Raw genomic sequence first — 21,315 nt, forward strand, 5'->3', positions numbered from 1 at the left:
CAACTTGCAAGTGAAAGGAACCAACCTGTGAACAATAGTTTAATATCCAATAATTATTAAAAGTTTATAGCGAAAGTGCACAATAAATTAAATTTAAAAAGCTAAATAACAGTAGTTTAAACTCCAATACTTATTAAAAAAATTCTATTTAATAAATATTAATTTTAGTATAGATAAATATACAATAAATAAAGATTAAGTTTTTATAATTATTATTAATAAACAATCATTTTTTGAAAGTTATTTTCTAGAATTATTAATTGGTATAATTTAAATTAGTTATTTACAATATTATTCATTTATTGAAATAAAACATTGTTTAAATTTTAAAATATTAATTACTTATTATATTTAATAATCAATAAAATTATTTTACTATTAATACATTATTTTACTATTTTAACTATTTAAAAATCTAGTTATGTTAAATATTTTTTATTTAAAATATTTAGTTATTTAATTAAATATTTAAAATCTTAATCTATTTATTATAATTGAAAGTTATTCAGTAAATATTTAAATTATATTATTAATTGATTTAAAATATTAATTTTAATATTTTATTATTTAAGATATTTAGTTATTGAAGTATTTAAATAATATTTCATTTTTAATGTTATATTTTTATTATTTGAATAACATTTAGATTGAATAATCTAGAAAATCATAATTTATGTTGTTTTTATATAGTTTCGTGATGAATTTTGTAAAAATATATAATTATTGGTAAGATGAATACTATTAAATCGATTATAATTTTTTTGTGTTTTAATAAACATTTTAAAGTTTTTATATAATTTTGTTAGAATATTTAAATAATTCTTAAAACTTTTAATTCAAATTTTCTATAAATAAATGTAGATAAAAGGTAGGGGAGAAGATAAATAAGAATTAAAGATAATTTAGGAGAGAAATTCTCTGCTAAAATAGATATAACTTATGAGAAAATTAGGGATAGTAGGGGAGGTTATTTAGGAGAAATGTGTGTGTGTGAGAGAGAGAGAGATTTTAGGAAGATTTTCAGGGAAAATAGAGTTCTAATTGGTAATTTCGAAAATGGAATGGATTAAAAAATTAAAAAAGAAATTAAAAAAAAAGAGTGATAATTTCTACACTTCCTTGTTTTAATATATATTTGTATTTGATTTGTCTTCAAAGCTGAGAAAAGTATTTGATAAACCGTTTATTGACAAATAGACGCCACATTAGTGGAACAGTGAATAATCGTGGAGGGAAGCATTTAAATGAAGCTTCCCCTAATGGTTGGTGCACACATAAATCAAAACCCCTTGTGTGAATGTCAATGCACACCGATGAATATGATAAGAAAAAATGTTGATTTGGCGATAAAATGGCAATGTTTTGATAAACGCCTATCACGAAACGTCCATGGAACAAAATACACGCATAGAGGGTGTTTGATTCTATTGGCATTTATGTATCAGTATCACACAAGTGTTTATGTTTATTGTGCACGAAACCATTATTTAGTTTCACGATTTATTAGATAAATACTAAAAATCATAACACTTAGATTTTTGTGCATCATTTAGGAAAATGTCATATTCTTATTTCCTCCAACGTCCCAATATTTTTTAAAACTAAATGTTTATGTGACACACTTTTATAGGGTGTTAATATAAAATGAAAAATAAAGTAATGCTTAGTGATGAAGGAAGATTTGGCCTGACCTCTCTATTATGTGACACGTGGCAGAAACAACAACTCGGCAAAAGGGGCCAAGTCTAGGCGGGAACAAGGGGACACATTTCGCAGAACTGACCCTTGTAACAGCTCGGGATACACTTCGTCGAACTGACTCACCTTGTAACAGCTCGGGATACACTTCACCGAATTGACCCACCTTGTAACAGCTCGGGATACACTTCGCCGAACTGACCCACCTTGTAACAGCTCGGGATACACTTCGCCGAACTGACCCACCTTGTAACAGTTCGGGATACACCTCGCCGAAACTGACCTGCCATATAGATACCTCCGAGCTCAAGACCGCCTCGCTCAGCACTTCGCATCACCTTCTGGGCACCAAAACTAAACAAGTCGTACCATGCCTGTGAAAGAATGGTAGGATCCATCTAATGGACGCCATAAAGGTTGCGGAATGGGTGGGCGAATTTCAAAAATTTTCCTACCTTCTCCCAACTGGGAATCATATTCCCTAAATTTAGAATACAATATTCAAGGATCCTACTTGAACCATAATCAAACCAGATCTGTACCAAAAGATAAATGGGAGGAATATACCTGATCCGGAGAAGCAGTATCTCCCAAAGTTGGTATTCACGCCCAAAGAATGCTCCAAGATCCGTTCCTACTGAAGATGACACAGTTGTGGATGGAACAGAACCAGCAGGGTGCGTCCTACACACTAGATCCTTCACAAGAATCCTCTGGAAGTACTAAACACTGAATCCTTTCAGTCTTTCTTCCAAGACTGATGTCAAGAACATATTTCTTGACTTTCTTCTCTGCAAAGATCTAATCTTGCAATGGCAGATGGCGGCGGTAGGAGGAGATCTCAAAAACAAAAAGGCTGAACTGCTTTTTCTATTTTTCTGGAGAGTATGAAATCAGTTCTGATCTCAATTCGCAGGAAATATCCTATACCTCTTCAAGGTGGTTCGAAATCTCCTCCTTTCTTCTTGATTAAGAAACCTCCTTTTTAGGAGTTATCCCAATCCAAATCAGTATTTGGATAGGGGATAATCTTAATCCTTTCTGCAGATAGAGTTAGCTTACTCCTAATCTTATCAGGAGGTTACCAGATTCAAATCTAATTTGAATTTGGTCTCTAAGAGTGGATAAGGCTAAAAGGCCCAATCCTTTTACTAACTTTAATCTCAAATTCGCCCCAGGGATGGGTGATCATATCAGCCCACCTCGAAATGGGCTTTTGGCCCATTAAGTGTTCAATGTCTAATTACTTTCCAATCTGCTGCCCAGTTGGGCTTCTTTGTATGGCGTGGGACCCAAGCATTGATCTACACACCAGCCACATGGGTTTGGCCCAGCCTTTAATACAAGGCCCAGCCAAATTCACTGAAAAACTCAATGAACCCCTTGAGTCCATCATATGGACCCTATGGGCCCAACACTTACATTAAGTGGTCCCTGGGCCAAGCCATCTTATAAAAACCCAGAGACTGTGGGCAGGTGCAAGATTAGCCCATCAGGTATTATCCTCAATGGTCTTACACTTAACCTCTCAGCCCTTAATGATCAAGCACTGCCCGACAAGAGAGGACCTCTCCCTCGGCTGCAAGGAACAGTGCCGCACTCTCCTCTCACATGGATCCCGGGAATTAAAACCATTTGCAAACAATTCAAAACCGTACATATATATATAAATATATTAATTTTGCAAAACAAAATTCCAACGATTGAAATCAACTGCCGGCAGTTTGGTTTCCATCAGAGAGAGTGCATTCCTGATCATTACCCTTTGTCCGACAAAGTGGCTGATTCTGTCACTATGATCACCCACTCAGATGAATTCTCAAACTGCCCCAACATACCCAGGTTTTGATCCCCGCTAAGGATCTCACTGATTGGCATATCAAAGGCAGCCTGATCCAACACCTAGTGAAATGTCATAATCGAGTCTAGGGGTCAGGTGTAACTTTCCAGTTTTGCCCATCTATCTCCAAGGTCCAGTGCAATACTGGAAATCTGGTCCGGTTCAAGGATTCAAGTAATCCCATACTGCATGTGCCTCGGGTCTTACCCTGATGGCTGAGACAGGCCATCCCAACACTTGGTGGCACACCAGTATCAGCCTTGGCAGGATAAATCTCCCCAGACTTATCCAACGGCTGTGAACACTTAAAACTAACATGAGTCTCTATAAATGTCCAATTTTAGGGTTTCACACAGAATTAAACCAAACAACATGAATCAAACATGCACTTTATTTATTTCCACTAAATAACAAAAGTACATCAAATCAGATTGAAGCTAAGGGCATACAAAACTGTCTAACAGCTCCCACTTGCACTTAGGTCCAATCTGGTACAAGCCGGAGTCCCATACTTTCCACGTGTTTCTCTACCAACGATCTCCCGCAGTACATGGTACTTTCTCTCGATGTGCTTCGACTTCGAGTGAGCCCGAGGCTCTTTAGCCTAGGCGATCGCTCCATTGTTGTCACACAACAACGGGATGGGAGATGTGCTGGATGGAATCGCTCCTAATTCGTGTATGAACTTCTTCATCCACACGGCTTCCTTGGCAGCTTCACTTGCGGCAATGTACTCGGCCTCGGTTGTGGAGTCTGCAGTGGACCCCTGTTTGCTGCTTTTCCAGCAAACAGCACACGATCCTATCGTGAAAACATACCCAGATGTAGACTTTCTATCATCTGGATCCGACTGGAAATCGGCATCGGTATACCCTAGAACTTGCAGTGAACTACCATCGAATACCAGACAAAACTCTTTTGTCCTTCGAAGGTATTTGAGTATGTTCTTCACAGCAGTCCAATGCTCCTGCCCTGGGTTTGCCTGGAATCTGCTTACCACACTCACCGCCTGAGCAATGTCAGGGCGAGTGCACAGCATGGCATACATGATGCTCCCTACGGCTGAGGCATAGGGAACGTCTCTCATGCTCTCAATCTCCTCAGAAGTCTTGGGAGACATCTTCTTGGAGAGAGTGACTCCGTGCCTGAAAGGAACGTTTCCTTTCTTGGAGTTCTCCATGCTATACCTCTTGACAATTTTGTCAATGTAAGCAGCCTGGGATAATCCAATTATCCGCTTCGATCTATCTCTATAGAGTCGAAGACCCAGTATGTATGAAGCTTCTCCAAGATCTTTCATGGAGAACTGCTGTGATAGCCATACCTTGACCAAAGTCAACATTCCTACATCATTCCCAATGAGTAAGATATCGTCCACGTACAACACCAAAAAGGTGATCTTATCCCCACTGGACTTCCTGTAAACACAGGGCTCATCCGGATTCTGCTCAAAGTCAAACGTTTTGACTGCAGAATCAAAACGGATGTTCCAACTCCTAGAAGCCTGCTTAAGTCCATATATGGATCTATTAAGTTTACATACCATGTGTTCCTGACCAGCAGCAATGAAGCCTTGCGGCTGCTGCATGTAGATATCTTCACTAAGATCTCCATTCAGGAACGCGGTTTTGACATCCATTTGCCAAATCTCATAGTCATGGTACGCTGCTACAGCTAGCAGGATCCTAATGGATTTAAGCATGGCCACGGGCGAAAAGGTTTCCTCATAGTCGATGCCTTCTTTCTGAGTATACCCTTTCGCCACCAAGCGAGCTTTAAAGGTCTCAATCCTGCCATCGGGGCCCTTCTTCCTCTTGTAGATCCATTTGCAACCAATTGCTTTTACCCCGGGGGGCGGATCCACTAGAGTCCAGACTCCATTGGTCTCCATTGAGTCCATTTCAGCTCTCATGGCCTCCACCCACTTCTGGGAGTCTATGTCTAACATAGCTTCCGCGTAAGTCACGGGATCCTCTTCACTATTCAAGGTTTCCACCAGGTAACTATCCTAGTCATAACCATATCGGACTGGTGGTCTGGATACCCGGGTGGTTCTTCTAGGTTGGTCATTACCTGGAATTTGTGGGACATCTCCCACTGCTCCTGAGCTTTCCTCATCAAGAACTATTTCCTGACGATGGGTGTCCAGGATGTAATCGGATTCTAAGAACTGGGCGTTTCGACTGCAGAACACTTTCTGCTCACTCGGGTCATAGAATAGATAACCCACCGAATCCTTTGGGTAGCCTATAAACAGGCAATGACTGGTTTTAGATTCCAACTTGTCCGCACTTGTTCTTTTAACGTGTGCAGGACTACCCCAAATCTTCAAGTGTCTTACACTTGGCTTCCTTCCGGTCCAAAGTTCATATGGAGTTTTAGGAACTGATTTGGTTGGAACCCGATTCAGCACGTAGATAGAAGTCTCTAATGCGTATCCCCAAAAGGATGTGGGTAATTGTGAGCGTACGAGAAGTGACCGGACCATGTCCAACAAGGTCCTATTCCTCCTCTCTGAAACACCGTGAGTTGAGGTGTAGCAGGAGGAGCTAATTGTGACACTATCCCATTGGCCTTTAAGTAGTCCCTGAATTCGTCAGAGAGATACTCACCACCTCGATCTGATCGAAGGGCCTTAATTTCTCTCCCTAACTACTTCTCGACTTCCTGTCTGAACTCTTTGAACTTTTCAAATGAATCAGACTTATGTCTCATTAGGTACACGTAACCATATCGTGAAAAATCATCTGTAAAGGTGATGAAGTACACGTGTTGATTCCGTGTCCTAACACTCAGGGGACCACATACATCAGTATGTATTAGGTCAAGTGTGCCTTTAGATCTTTCAGGCTTACCGTCAAATGGCCGCTTAGACATCTTACCTTGAAGGCAAGGTTCACAAGTGGGAAGATTTTCTACAGTTAGAAAATCCAAAGGACCATCCTTTACCAACCTTGTGATTCGGTCAATACCGATATGGCCAAGTCGGAATTCAGAGGCAAAGACACGAGCTCGGATGAGGTAGGGGCTGCCCCGGCTCTCTCCGTTCCTTCCCCCCTCGCGTCGGAACTCCTGGCGGTCCCCTTACCCAGAGACTTCAAGCTCCCACCTCTAGACAAGTACGACGGGTCGTTGGACCCCAACGACCATGTTGACGCCTTTCAGTCGCAAATGCACCTCGCCAGGGCCAGCGAATCGTGCATGTGCGTGGCCTTTACCACCACCCTCAGGGGGGTAGCCCGCACTTGGTACAGGAACCTGGCCCCCGGGTCGATAAAGTGCTGGGCCCAGTTCGTGCAAGTCTTCACCACACACTTCGTCACCAGCCGACGGTGCCCCAGAACAGAGGAAAGCATCTTCGGAGTGGTCCAAAGAGAAGGAGAATCTATTCGGGGCTACATCAATCGGTTCAACGAAGCATGCTTGCAGATACCACGGTTGGACCCCGTAGTGCAGCTCGCGGCGGCCAAAAGAGGGGTGACGCACAAAGAATTCAAATGGCACATGGTGGCCAACCAGCCCGCGACCGTGGCCGAATTCCTCAAACTCACGGATAATTCATGAGGACAGAGGAAGAAATCAACCAACGAACCAAAGGCGGGAACGAGAAAAGAAAGAGAGAAGGCGAGCTCTCCCACCCGGTGAATAGAAAAAACCCGACCCGGGAGCCAAAGCCGAACCAGTCCTTCCGGGCCCCCCTAGCAGTTCGGAAGGACTACACGCCGTTAAACATGAGGCGGACAGAGATCTTAATGACGATCAAAGACGCTCCATACGTTAAGTGGCCACCTCGCCTAAAAGGAAATCCGAACGAGAGAAACAAGAATTTGTATTGTAGTTTCCATAGAGACCATGGTCATAGCATCGAACAGTGTAATAACCTCCGGGATGAGATAGAGGGACTCATCCGTCGCGGATACTTGAGAAACATTGTACAGCACAGCAATAACAATAAAGCATGTCGGCAAAGGGAGCATGAAAAGGATGCCCCCGAGTCTAGCAACAGACCTACCGAACCGTTGCAGAAGCAGCCTCCGGAAGAGAGGCCAGTTCGGGGAACCATCCATGTAATAGTGGGAGGTTCGGTGGTAGCGGGGTGTACCTCGGCAGCAGCCCAGACTTCAGTTCGCGAAGCGGCCCTCGAAGAATGGAACCCCCCAAAGAGACCAAAGACCGAAGAACCAATCTTTTTCACGGAGGACGACGCGCGAGGAGTCCACTACCCCCATGATGATGCGCTTGTCATTAAGCTAAGGATCAACGACTTCGAGGTTAGGCGCGTACTCGTAGATTCGGGCAGCTCAGCGGACATTCTCTTCAAATCAGCATTTGACCAGCTGCAGTTAAAGAGGAGCGAGCTGAAGCCCGCGAACACTCCCCTGGTAGGTTTCAGCGGAGAGGAAGTCAGGCCCCTCGGAAAAGTAACTGTTCCTGTGGAAGTCGGCACATGGCCTTGTGCGGTCAGACTCAACCATGATTTCCTAGTAGTCACGACCCCCTCCCCATACAATGCCATAATAGGGCAGCCGATCACGCATATCCTACGGGCGGCGGTCTCCACCTACTATTTGGCCATGAAGTTCCCTACGAACTTCGGTATAGGGGTAGCGCGGGGCAACCAGCTCGAGTCCCGCAAGTGCTACGTTGCCGCCCTGAAGGGAAAAACCAAGGCGGCCGACGACCTCGAACTGGAGTGGCCGGCGGAGCAAGGTGAGGAGCGAGCTTCACCCACGGAGGAAACAGTCGCAATCCCGACTTCAGCTACGGACCCAGCTCGCACACTAAGCATCGGAGCTTCCATCGAAGACCCCCTACGAGCCGAACTGGTGAGTTTTTTACTTCAAAATTTAGATATTTTTGCCTGGTCTGCGGCCGACATGCCCGGCATTAGCCCCGGACTGATAACTCACAAACTTAATACTGACCCTGTAGTCAGACCCGTTAGACAAAAGAAACGCAACTTAGCCCCAGAACGCTGGAGAGCGGTCGACGAGGAGGTCGAGAAGCTCCTCGCAGCAAACTTCATAAGGGAAGTCCACTACCCGAGCTGGGTGGCTAACCCGGTGTTGGTAAAAAAGGCAAGCGGCAAGTGGCGCATGTGCGTCGACTATACCGATCTGAACCGAGCTTGCCCGAAAGATTGCTTCCCCCTCCCCAGAATTGACCGCCTAATGGACGCGACCTCGGGAAACGAGTTGCTAAGCTTCCTGGACGCCAACTCGGGCTACAACCAAGTTAGGATGGACCCATCCGATGAGGAAAAAACCAGCTTCATAACCGAGTTCGGCCTGTATTGCTACAAAGTCATGCCCTTCGGACTAAAAAATGTCGGGGCAACTTTCCAAAGATTCGCAAATAAGCTATTTCGGCCCCTGATTGGTACGAAGATAGAGTGCTATGTAGACGACATGGTCGTCAAGACTCAGTTTTCACAAGAGTTAATACAAGACTTAGATTCTGTTTTCCAAATCCTGCGTCAGTTTAGCATGAAGTTGAATCCAAACAAGTGTGTCTTCGGCGTCACCTCGGGCAAGTTCCTAGGCTACATTGTCAATCAACGCGGTATTGAGGCCAACCCAGACAAAATAAAAGCCATTCTAGATATGAAACCACCTCGGAAAGTAAAAGAGGTTCAGAGGCTAAACGGCCGCATAGCCGCTCTAAGCCGCTTCTTGTCCAAATCAGCAGACCGCTGCCTACCCTTCTTCAAGGCAGTCAAAGGCAAAGGGTTCGAGTGGACCCAGGACTGCCAGCTCGCGTTCGACGAACTAAAAGTTTACCTCACTAGTGTGCCAACCTTAGCCCGGCCCGAGGTGGGCGAGGTCTTAGAACTGTACCTCTCGGCGAGCGACGAGGCGGTCAGTTCGGTACTATTAAAGGAAACAGACCGGGTCCAACGACCCATATATTATGTTAGTAAAATTCTACAGAGAGCAGAGGCAAGGTACCCGGAGATAGAAAAACTAGCATATGCCCTAGTAATAGCAGCTCGTAAACTCCGCCCGTACTTCCAGGCTCACACCGTCATCGTCCTAACTAACAAACCTCTTAGACAAGTTTTACTCAAACCCGAAGTCTCCGGTCGACTGACGAAATGGGCCATCGAACTCAGCGAGTACGACCTCCAGTACAAACCGAGAACCGCTATCAAGGCCCAAGCTTTGGCAGATTTTATTGCCGAGTGCACTTTCAGCCACGAAGCCCCACAGGTCGAGCCTGAGGTCCCCAGTTGCGGCGAACCCGGAGCTCCTGAGCCCATGGAGTCTGAACCCCGTGAAGTAGCAGCCAGTGTGGCATCTCTCCTGGTCAGGCGAAGAGCGAATTGGGATGAGGAGCCCTGGATCCTTCACGTGGATGGTTCCTCAAACCGGCAAGGCAGCGGAGCTGGAATAGTCTTGTGCGGCCCGAGCGGCACAAAAGTAGAATATGCACTACGCTTTGAGTTCGCGACATCCAACAACGAGGCATAGTACGAAGCACTGATCGCCGGGCTGGACCTAGCGCGAAAGGTTAAGGCAAAACACTTGGTCATCTGCAGCGATTCTCAGCTCGGGGTAAACCAAGTTATCGGCGAATACGAAGCACGCGATCTCTCCATGATCGCATATTTAGCCAAAGTAAAAGAAGCCCTGCTCAACTTCCGATCGCACATCATCAGGAAAATCCCGAGGTCAGAAAACACTAAGGCCGACGCCCTGTCCCGGTTAGCCAGTACGAGTCACAACAATGTGAGAACTGTGTACATAGAGGACTTACCTCACCCTAGTATTCTCGGGGGGACAGAGGAGGTCGCTCCCGTCTTAGAAGCAGAGCCAATCTGGATCGATCCACTCGCGAGCTTCCTGATAGACAGAACCCTCCCTGCAGAACGCAATGCGGCCAAGAGGGTGCAGCGCCAGGCGGCCAAATACGTCATAATAGACGAACGGTTATACCGACGGTCGTACACGCTCCTCTATTTGCGGTGCCTGTGACCTACCGAAGCCGAGTTCGTACTCCGCGACACTCATGAAGGCCTGTGCGGCGAACACTTGGGGGGTAGAGCACTCGCCCAAAGCAACTTGATTTGCCCCATTTGATTGTAGTATGTGAGGTTTAGCACTAAGGTGCCCCTATTTTGCTTTCTACAAAGATGATTTGATCTTTATACCAAATAATAAGGGTGAGGGTGCTCAGTTGTATTGGGTGTCAAGAATCTCCATATGGGCAGACAAGCAGAGGAAACCTGAAATTGTTCTCTTAGTGGTGTTGATGCTATACCCTTGGGATGGTGATTTTTCATTAATCTACCGTTTGCAGCCTGTTGGAAGTTGATACAGCCACCATAATCTATCCAAAAAAATGTACCTTTGGTGACCACAATTTGGGATTTATCTATGCATTTTCTTTTTGATTTTCGACATGCATTTTCAGATGGCCTTTATTATTGGTCTAGAAGCTTGGCTTTGTGTTGTGGCTGGTCTGATGCATTAAGCTCATGTCTTGTATCATTGCATTGATGGCATTCTTGTTCTTTCAACTTGCAATAGATCACTTCCTCTTATAAGTGTTGTTGGGTAATCAAACCATTTTATTCTACTTTCTCTAATTTCATCAATCATTGGAGTTATTCTTAGGATCTTTCAAATGACTTAGGCCATGTTTAGTTGGTTGCTCTGGGTCTCAATTTTTTTTTTTAATTCTTGCTCATTTTGAGAAAAAATGAGCAAGAATGAATCACATTAGAGTCTTTGCTTACAATTTTCTTGTCATGGGCCTCATTCTTTTCGAATGAAAAATCAGCCCATAGCACAAAAATTGAGGTAGTTTGCAGCATGAAGAATAATCATGCCCCATATTACTCATTTTCATTATTTAAACAAACTATATGCCAAACTGCCAGCGGTCATAAACCGCTGGCCTAGGCTTATAAAACTACCACCATAAATGTTTATTGGCAGATTGCCATGGAAACTTATGCCAACAAGCATTGGCCTGCAATTTTGGAGACCTAGGCTGACAGTTTATGACCGCTAACACAGCTCTTTTTTAATGAAAATGAACAACGCAAGGCACTTTCCAGTTTGAAAATAAATAATTTTTAGGAAAAAATGTGTTCGGTTCATAGCAATATTTTCTTATTTTAAAATTTCATCTTGGATAAAAATAAAAAAGAATGAGAGTTGAACCAAACATGACCTTAATTTTTGATCAAATCTTTTTTAGTTTTTTCCACTCATCCGTATACATTTCTGCACTTTTTTTTTTTTGGAAAATATTGTTTCTTAACAACTCAACACTGTACTACATAATATACACAACCTTAAATCTGTCTTGGGTGACATCCTCGTCAATGTCTCCCTTATTTATAAATTATTGGACCAAGTTACTAAAAAGTGTGGCATTGAATTATCTCTTAGTCTCAAATCCCTCCATTTTTTACTAACTTGTGTCCAAACAAAATCTAAGGTACTAAAAATATGTTTCTATATGTAATAAGGTATTACGGAGTTTATATAGATGTATAGCAATGAATTGTCTGAAATTAGTAGATTTATCTGCAACAGCCAGATCAAAGAAAATGTCTCAAGGTCAAGGTCAGGGATGTTCCACAAAGGAATAACAACTGAGCATCTCATGGATTGAGATGGTGAAAAGAACAAGAGATCCTGTAGATATATTTTCGTACGGATCCTTCATCATATGCAGTTTCCAGATGCATCATAGAACGGGTCAAAGAAAGTCGGGCCTAGTGTTTTGGGCCCAAACCTGAATCCACGGGTTTAAAACATGTGCTACCCGCCCATAAACAGATCTAGTGGAGAGTGGGGGTGTGGGGACTACTGTTTTACCCACAGCGAACCGAAGAAACCCACTGGGTTAGTCGGTTTTGCTTGGGCGTAGCGGTGTGAAACCGTGAATCGCGTAGGCTTTATTCAACTTTTAATATGAATCTCAAAGACACGATTTGAGCAGGCAGTGACAGAAGGCAAGCTTTCTTCATTCCTGGTGGATTCCAGGCGTCCTCCTCTTATTGTGGTTGAGATTTGAGAAGCTCAACTCATTCCAAACCCCAAAGCCAAGTCCGATTGATGTTGAGAGCCGAAGCTGGTAAGGACTTTCGTCTTTAAGTTAAGCTCAACTCCCATGAATCGGTCCAGTCCAACAAAAAGAGAAACCGTCTTTTATGGTGTTGGAATTGGATTGAGCGACTGTTGACTGTTGGTGGAAAAGTGGAGGAGTTGAGCTAAACAACTGTCTGTGGAGTGTTGATAGAAAAGCGAAGGTTGTGGTTAGTACAATTGTTGTTTCAACCCGAAACGTTATGGGTTGATCAATGTAAATTATCCATAGAACTATCAGTTTAGGCTGTTGATAGTTACAACTTACAACATATATACCTTAAAAAATGCTTGTGATGGTTAATCAATTATGATTCATATCAATGACAGAGAAATGGTTTCTAAAGCCTCAATGAATTCATTTATAACAGCTTATTAAGCCAAGTAAAAAGAACACATTGACTCGGGATCATTCCAGTAATGGCTAAGTAACAGAGATCTTCTTGGCTTCCATAAGATGGAAGCAGCAGTAATTTTTAGCTAACTAATGTTCACAGGTAAGAAACAACATAAAGCACGACTAATAGCGATAAACGGAATAGGGGGGGGGGGGGGGGGGTAAGAAAAGAAATACAAAAAAATTTAAAGAATCAAACATTCTACATCAAATCTCAATTCTAAGTGATCCAGTGCAAGCCGTGCTAAATCCATGCTTCTCTTCTAAGCTACAGCAGGCATGTCCTTGAGCCATGGATCCAAGGGCTTCCCTATGGAGTACACGATGAAACCAATCTCCCTCAACTTCTCCGCATTCACGATGTTCCTACCGTCGAATACAAACGCGGGTTTCCGCATGTTATCATATATCCTCTGGTAATCAAGTGTCTTAAACTCATTCCACTCCGTCAGAATGCAGACACCGTGGGCATCCTTGGTTGCCTCGTATGCATCCCAAACAACACTCACTTGCTTCACTGCAGTGGGGCTCAGTGGCTGGAGGTGAAGTGGGTGATCCCAGTCAAACTTGTTCATTGAGAGGTCCCTCTGGATCTGCTCCTCACTGACCTGAGGATCATAGATGCTCAACCGGGCCTTGTCCCCCAAGAGCCCTTTGCACACATCGATGGCGGGGGTCTCCCTTGTGTCACCTGTGTCCTTCTTGAATGCAAACCCCAGAACAGCAATCTTCTTACCTGAGACTGTGTTGAACATGGAAGAGACAACCCGGTTGACAAAACGGTTCTTCTGGTAGTCATTCACCTTGATGACCTGTTTCCAGTAGTTTGCTACCTCAGGGAGGCCATTGCATTCACAGATGTAGACCAGGTTCAGTATGTCCTTCTGGAAGCAGGACCCTCCAAAGCCAACACTGGCATTCAGGAACTTGGGCCCAATCCTAGAGTCCATACCAACAGCATGGGACACCTGGGTAACGTCTGCACCAGTTGCCTCACACAGTGCTGACATGGCATTGACAGAGGAGATCCTCTGGGCCAGGAAAGCATTGGCAGCAAGCTTGGAAAGCTCCGCTGACCACAGGTTGGTAGCTAGGATTCGGTCTTCAGGCACCCAATGGGCATATACATCCTTCAATGCTTGGATTGCTTTCTGTCCATCAGGAGTCTCCCGGCCTCCAATGAGCACCCTATCAGGCTTGAGGAGGTCTTGGATGGCAGTCCCCTCAGCAAGGAACTCTGGGTTTGAGAGAATTTGGAAGTTGATACCCTTGCTGTTGTGGATCAGAATCTTCTCAATTGCCTCAGCTGTTTTTACTGGGACTGTTGATTTCTCAACTACAATCTTGTTGGATTTTGATACATCAGCTATCATGCGTGCCGCACTCTCCCAGTAGGTCAGATCAGCGGCTTTGCCTGCTCCGAGTCCTCGAGTTTTGGTTGGGGTGTTGACAGAGACAAAAATAATATCTGCCTCGCTTACATGCTTCTCTACATCAGTACTGAAGAAAAGGTTCTTTCCTCTGCACTGCTTCACCACGTCTTCCAGGCCTGGCTCAAAGATGGGGAGCTGATCGCTATTCCAAGCATTGATACGAGTAATGGATATATCCACAACGGCCACTTCAATAGAAGTGCACTTGAGTGCTATCACAGCCATGGTAGGTCCACCGACATACCCAGCTCCAATGCAACAGATCTTCACCATTTTCAATTTTAATCAATAACCTACAAGGATGGAAACCCACATATCATTCATTATAGAGAAGAAACAAACATTGGAAGGTCACAAGTTCTAGATCTATATACCAGCAAGGAGGTGGAAACACAAACAACGGATAGAGTCTAGCAGGACGCAGAGATATCATGTGTATTTGCCCATAGTCATAGAAGACTAATTGATAAAGAACTCTTCTGACGCATTAAAGGAAAGCAATACTGTCAAGAAACTATCTAAGTGTTTGTGACTGAGTTCAATTTCAAAGTTCAAACAAGAAAATGAAAAACAAAATTCATTTTTGAGGCAGGGGATGATATAAGATAGCAAGAGGAAAGGGCATAATTTTTTTATTTAGTGCAAAGGAATCAAAGAAACTCCATAGAATGAGAAAAGATAACAATTCCAAAGTATAGATAACGAACTAAAAGACAGACAAATACAAACGGTTGACACTAGATTAAAACAAGGATCTAACCAATAGATCCAGAGTTTTAAGGAGAAGCTCATAAATTTGTCAAAATATCTGGTTTTTCTATCTGGGTTTCCAGTCAATCCTTCAAAGAAAAGGCTTGATTCCTAGTTAGAATTCAATAAGCGAAAGCCAACAGAACATATACGAAAAGTGACCGTCTGAGTTACAGTCCAAGATATCAGATCCTCCAAAAAAAGTGTTGATTTGTGCATCATGCACAGAATCATTACACATACAACAGAACCCCATTAAGAAGACTCCACAGAAAAACAAAGAGGACATCTCTCAGAGACCAATAACAGCAAACAAATAGACAAAAGATCAGGCAGCATAATAAATGAGAAGCCGACAGATTTTTTTTTAATGGAACATTAACAGTACAAACAGATCATAAGATCACGAACACTCAGACTATAATTGATTCATGTGTCCTGCTTGAAGTTCGAAGTTCAGATCAGCATTACCTTCTTTTTGGTCCCTCTGTTTTCTTCCAAAAGATCTAAGAAGAGAAAACGAAAAACAGGAACAGAGAGATGGAAGCAGTAGATCTCTGAAGAGAAAGAGAGACTACGGCTTCTCTCACAGGAAAACGAGGAAACCGAGAGCTTCTTAAATACCCAAAACCCATCTAAGATCTACCCCATATTTCACAAACCAAGCAATAAAAAAAAAAAGTCAGATTTAACAGCTGAACTGGAACATTCAACACGTTTTCTGGTTTCAGGCACACTTTACACTAACAAACAAGAGGGAGAAAAATAAAATAAATAAAAAAGAATCTTTTTAAACCATACATTTAATAAGATTTGTTTTTTCAGTAACACCAATATTATTAATTCTTAATTAATCTAACGAACAATTTTACTGAAAAAGGAAAAGGGAAGAAATTAGAATCCATGTTCCAATAAAAAAACCGCTCCTTCCATGTAACCAGTTTAGGCAGTTCAACGAGTGAAGCTACAATGACATTCGACGCGTCTGTCATTCTAGGCTCCAGCCTTCAGGCCAATAAAAAGATGACTTTAAGGCGTGTAAAGTTTCCTTGAGAAAAAGGAAACAAACAAATTCAACGAAATAAATAAAACCCAGGTTCTGAAAATGTAATTTTAAAAATACCCATTGCGCAGAAAGTGCCAAAAAAATAATGTTTTTTCAATAAATAAAGGTAATTAGAAAACCATTTTAATGGTGTTTTAATTTCTTATCAATAAATTAAAACAAAACTTTAAGATCCAGAAAGAACGTGATTAATAATTGTTGCTGCCAGAGGTAGAGCACAACGTAATTTCTAATATTCGAGGCCAATAGGTCCAACATATTAAGAAAAAGAAGATGTTAAAGGCCCTGGGAAATATTCTAGGGGCAAAGACTTTGATGATTAAATCGAGATTTAAATCTTAAGTTCCAACATATCTTTACCTCAATATAGGAACCTTTTATATAGTCGGAGTTGTATAAAAAGAATAATAATTGGGAACAGGTGGCCACAGTTAATAGTGGTTGGTGATGGGTGATTATGATGCATTCGGCTGATGCCACGTATCAGAATTCATCTGATAACCGAGATGCATTCGACCAATACTACGTATCAAGATCTGCGAGTCAGCCAGATACTCCATGAACCACCAAAAGAGGAGGCGTTGAGTGAGATCGAAGCCATGATTTAAGGCAGGGAGTGACGGTTAGGAAGTATGACCCAAATTATGAAGAAAAAGAGCATGACTTCTAGACAAAAGAGACGGATGAAGCTACAAAGTTATTTCTTTCTTCTAATTAACACCGGAGAAAGAGAGCAACCATTCTTTCACTGTATTTAAGTGATGTTAGAGTTAAACGGCTTGGTTTGACGTGTTCTAAGAGATAAGACTTTGATTTGATTTATTGGTCAAGCACGTAACACTTGATATCAAACCCAGCTATAAGTGAGAATTGTTTAAATCGAACCATTGCACATAATTAGCTGCCCAAGCGTGGAGATATGCTAAAGTTTTAAAAGGTTAAAAGCTTGGCTTGACGTATTTTAACAATCAATACTTTTGGTTTATTGGTCAAGCATTTATTTGATAATTTGATATCAGTATCTATTAAGTGAGAGTTGTCTAAAGTACCGAAAAGTCCAAAAGGTTAAATGGCTTGACTTGAATAACGCACAAAGGTTAAAAAAAAAACAATTGAACCCAAATTTTTAAATTTAGAAAAAAAAAATATTTGAATAACCCACAAAGGTAAAATCAATTAATTTGTAAAAGAACCTCTCAAAAATCAGAATTTAATGTAATAAAATTATTCATAAAGTTCCTGAAAAGGACTAAAGAAAAAGCTCACAATTAAGAATATTGAAGCAGTAGTTGGATAATTGTATTCTAAGCTAACTGATTGATCAGCCTGACGTGTTGTATTATATGATCATTCCAATAATATCATGCAGTTCTCTGTAGAACTCAGATGGCCAATGAAAGTATTGAGTCCAATTCTAATTTTAGATGGGTCAATAGAATTTTCTAGGTGGGTCATGGGTGGATCTTTCTGGCCCGAACTATGTGCCAATTGTTTTGCCCTATTGACCTAAAGAACTCTCATTTCTCACACACAGATATTCATGTCTTCGGTTCTACCCCCCCAAAAAATCAAAATCTGTCTTTGCAATGGAACGGTTTTTGACCATAAAATAGAGTGAATATTAAGACAGTGTGTGCCAAATTCGCACCCTGAAATTTGCAAACCTTAAAAAAAAAAAAAAAAAAAAAAAAAAAGGATGATTTTGTAACAAATTTTGAAAGCAAGCTGACAACTCTGAAAATATTGGTAGTTATCTGTGAAGGAAGTCATGGTGGATTCATACCAAAATATAGAGCAGCTCTGCTGGTCCATGTTAGGTAGGATCAAATTACTCGGAATTAAATACAAATTATATTATAAATATAACCTGTAGCTCTGAAACTATTGTTAGTTACAAGTACACTTTGTGCCTGCCGGGGAATGAACACTAAACCGATAACAACTCGTTAACACATTTCTAGACTTTAACTATTTGGACCCCTACCAGGCTTTGTTGAGCAAAAATTAAAGTAGAAAGAGTATGGTTTTTAAAACCGGACGGTTGGACCGGAAAAACCAGGGGTGACTGGTTCCGTTTTTCTCCAAAATCAGGATTTTTTAAGAAATCGTTGATTTTGGTCAGTAAACCGCTGACTCAGTCAGTTAACTGTTCAAATGGTTTTGACCTTTTTTTTTTTTTTTGTTAAAACGGGCCGACCGTTTCAATCCTGTAACCGGACCCCTGACCGGTTCGGTCTCCTGATCGGTTTTAAAAACCATGAGAAAGAATTTACCATGAACATCTAATACAAATATTTTTTTTGGGTATGTATTGTTAAATAAATTTATGTTATTTTTTAGATGGATATTAAATTAAAATTATTTTTAAAAATAATAAAATTTTAATATATTTAAATAAAACCTAAATGGATGTTAAAAATTAATAATACTATCATTTCTAAACGGCAAATGCTAGCATGTAGAAAAACATTATAGACTTTATGACATGGGAATGAAGAAGAGTCCAGATTTGCTCCTCATACAAGGTTCCCCACACCAACCTCACAGCATTGGAAATATCTCTATACTTATAAATTATCATTCATGGGGAGATGTTCCCAATACATGCCTGCAATGTAATATCAAGTTAGTGTGAGGTGCACTCTGTGGGGAGCAAATTTGAATTCAGTGAAGAACAGTGACCAATTGACCATAAGCCATAACCCCATAACCTTGGACTAAGAGAGATAAGCCTCTGCACCAACCAGCCAGTATATGCGGGTGTTCTTAAATCTTAAAATAGGGCTTTATTTTTTGTTTCAACAAATAAGAAGCCCTTTGTCACAAATTTGTTCAGAGAAGTACAGATACATCCAATGCAGATTTTTGAATTCCACTGCAGATCTATAAATATTCAAAATATTGAAAATTTCCATTCTAAACATCACCTGTAAATTGACATTAATTGCGAGCTAGCACCTATCCAACTGTACTTTAGGCCTAAAAATTGTATCCCTGGACTGAACCGTCATTCTCCTAAATTTGTTTACTTAGTAACTCAAAAAAGGCTAGGGGTCGGTCTGTACTTAGAAGCAAGAATGTGCAAAGCATATCAAGTTTAATAACTTTTTAAGGAAAAGTTAGTGGAATTAGGGAGTTGAGATCTAATCATCTAATTCGTATGATGCATCTGATGAATGGTAGGGACCCTTTTCTCCTGTGATTTGATCTTAGTGAGGTGGGTGGAGTGGGACCTCACTGATGGGATCAGATAGTAACTTTGGAAATGGGCGATGTACCCATTTCAGCAGAAAAAGGATTTATAGAAAAAGAAGAAAAGAAAATTAAAATGTCTTTTGGTAAAAATAAAATATGTTGAGTTAGCTTAAATAAGGCTTGTTCTCTATAGTTTAGAGAAGTGTTGTGTCCCCCAAAACACTAGGCAGTAGCGTCCTATTTGACATCTCCTACTCGCAAGAACTCTAGAGGGAACAGTTTCTCGTGTATAATATTATATAGGAGTGAGATGTTTTTCATGTGTTAGTTGTAATGTTACGTAGGTAGAGTTTTTTTGTAGGTGGAAGAACTGGATTCATTTAAAAATTATGAATATACAACTAACTACATTGTTGGTGGTGTTCTACATCACTAGTGATGTAGTGTAGTGTGTTAAAATAAACATTAAGGATAGGGGTGGAGTTAAGATTTTTTATTAAGGGGGGCCAAAAAGGTAGTAAATATACGTAAAGATCAAAATTTAAAAAATATTTAAATGGGTATTATGGGGATTTTCAAGGCATAGGGGGCCATGGCTCCTCTTCTGCCACCCATGGCTCCGCCCCACTCCCCCCCTGATTAACGACTATGGTGTGGGGTGTTTTAGATCATGTGTTTTAAAACTTGCGATATTTATATTCCAAACCAAGTATAACCGGTTTCAGACCACATCATGGCTTAAAAATCATGTTTCAACGAACTGGAATAAGGTCCTATCACATTATCAAACATCACCCTAAGCGTGTTTAGGGTTGGTTTGGTTCGATTGTAGGTTGTTTGATCAGATTGGATTGGTTTTGGTCAGTTTACAAACAGTTGAATCAAAATCGACTCAATCTGATCAGATAAGGTTCTACCACATTATCAAATATCACCCTAAGCGTGTTTAGGATTGGTTTAGTTCGATTGGTAGGTTGATTGATCAGATTGGATTGGTTTTGGTCAGTTTACAAACAGTAGAACTAAAACTGATCTAATCTGATCAGATTAGGGAAATTGTGAATCCATTCCAACCGAAAATACTAGAAAAGCAATTAACTTAGATCAAATTGGGTCAATTTTGACCAGTTTTATCGATTTGATGAACAACCCTAACCTTAGTTACCGTCGCTTTGCCAATCCGATTGAATCGTCTATTTTTCAATAATACGTGTGTATATATCAAATAATGGAAACTTGAGACCATATGGAGGGTGCAATTAATTCAAACTTTTGTCCACCTCAGGGCTGTCTCCTTTTGCCCACCTCCTGTAATTTGTTTTGATGTGAATGACACTGCAAATAAGGCAAAATATAGCTCAAATGTTTCGGTCATAAAAATAAAAAGCTCCATGTTTCGGTCATAAATCTACATGGCAAAGTTCAGCACAAAATAAGGCTGCAAATGATACCTGACTGTTCAAATCAGTTCCATTAAGGCTGCATTTGGCATTCCTTGTTTTAAGATTCATCTCCTTTTTGCAATAGTTTACAATTAATTTTGTTCATAAAATATTATATCAAAGCCATTTTTAGTTCATTCTATTAAATATTATATAATATTTTAATAGTTTTTAGTTCTATTTATTTATACTATTCAGTATCCAATTACAATCTGAATTTAATTCAAATCCGATATAAATCTGATGGATGAAATCATATTTCAATTTAAATACAAACGAATCAAATTTGGATCTACCTATATCCGATCCTATTCAATCTATTTGCAACCCTAGCACAGAAGACATGACAGGCATGAGAACCTTACCACATGTGAACATCAGAACATGTTTTAT

General features: G+C 41.1%; 1 protein-coding gene across 2 annotated transcripts; it reads right to left on the reverse strand.

Moving 5' to 3' along the window:
- Positions 1-12,974: 12,974 nt before the first annotated feature.
- On the reverse strand, positions 12,975-15,994 carry LOC148863270 (UDP-glucose 6-dehydrogenase 1-like). Of its 2 annotated transcripts, XM_088975318.1 has the most exons (3): positions 15,691-15,817; positions 14,844-14,948; positions 12,975-14,762 (listed from the first exon to the last, which is right to left on the reverse strand). In XM_088975318.1, exon 3 carries the CDS (start codon positions 14,740-14,742, stop codon positions 13,300-13,302), a length of 1,443 nt encoding a protein of 480 aa, XP_088831444.1. In that variant the 5' UTR covers positions 14,743-14,762; positions 14,844-14,948; positions 15,691-15,817; the 3' UTR covers positions 12,975-13,299. The 2 variants fall into 2 exon arrangements, with proteins under 2 accessions (XP_088831444.1, XP_088831443.1); XM_088975317.1 differs by lacking the exon at positions 14,844-14,948 and having other exon boundaries at positions 15,691-15,994.
- Between the last annotated feature and the right edge of the window lie 5,321 nt (positions 15,995-21,315).

The sequence above is a fragment of the Nelumbo lutea genome, chromosome 3, assembly GCF_056320005.1.
Source record: "Nelumbo lutea isolate HS-2025 chromosome 3, American lotus-T2T, whole genome shotgun sequence".
NCBI lineage: Eukaryota > Viridiplantae > Streptophyta > Magnoliopsida > Proteales > Nelumbonaceae > Nelumbo > Nelumbo lutea.

Excerpts from the sequence above, each read along its gene's own strand:
- LOC148863270 (XM_088975317.1), bottom strand. The coding sequence starts at position 14,742 with ATGGTGAAGATCTGTTGCATTGGAGCTGGGTATGTCGGTGGACCTACC.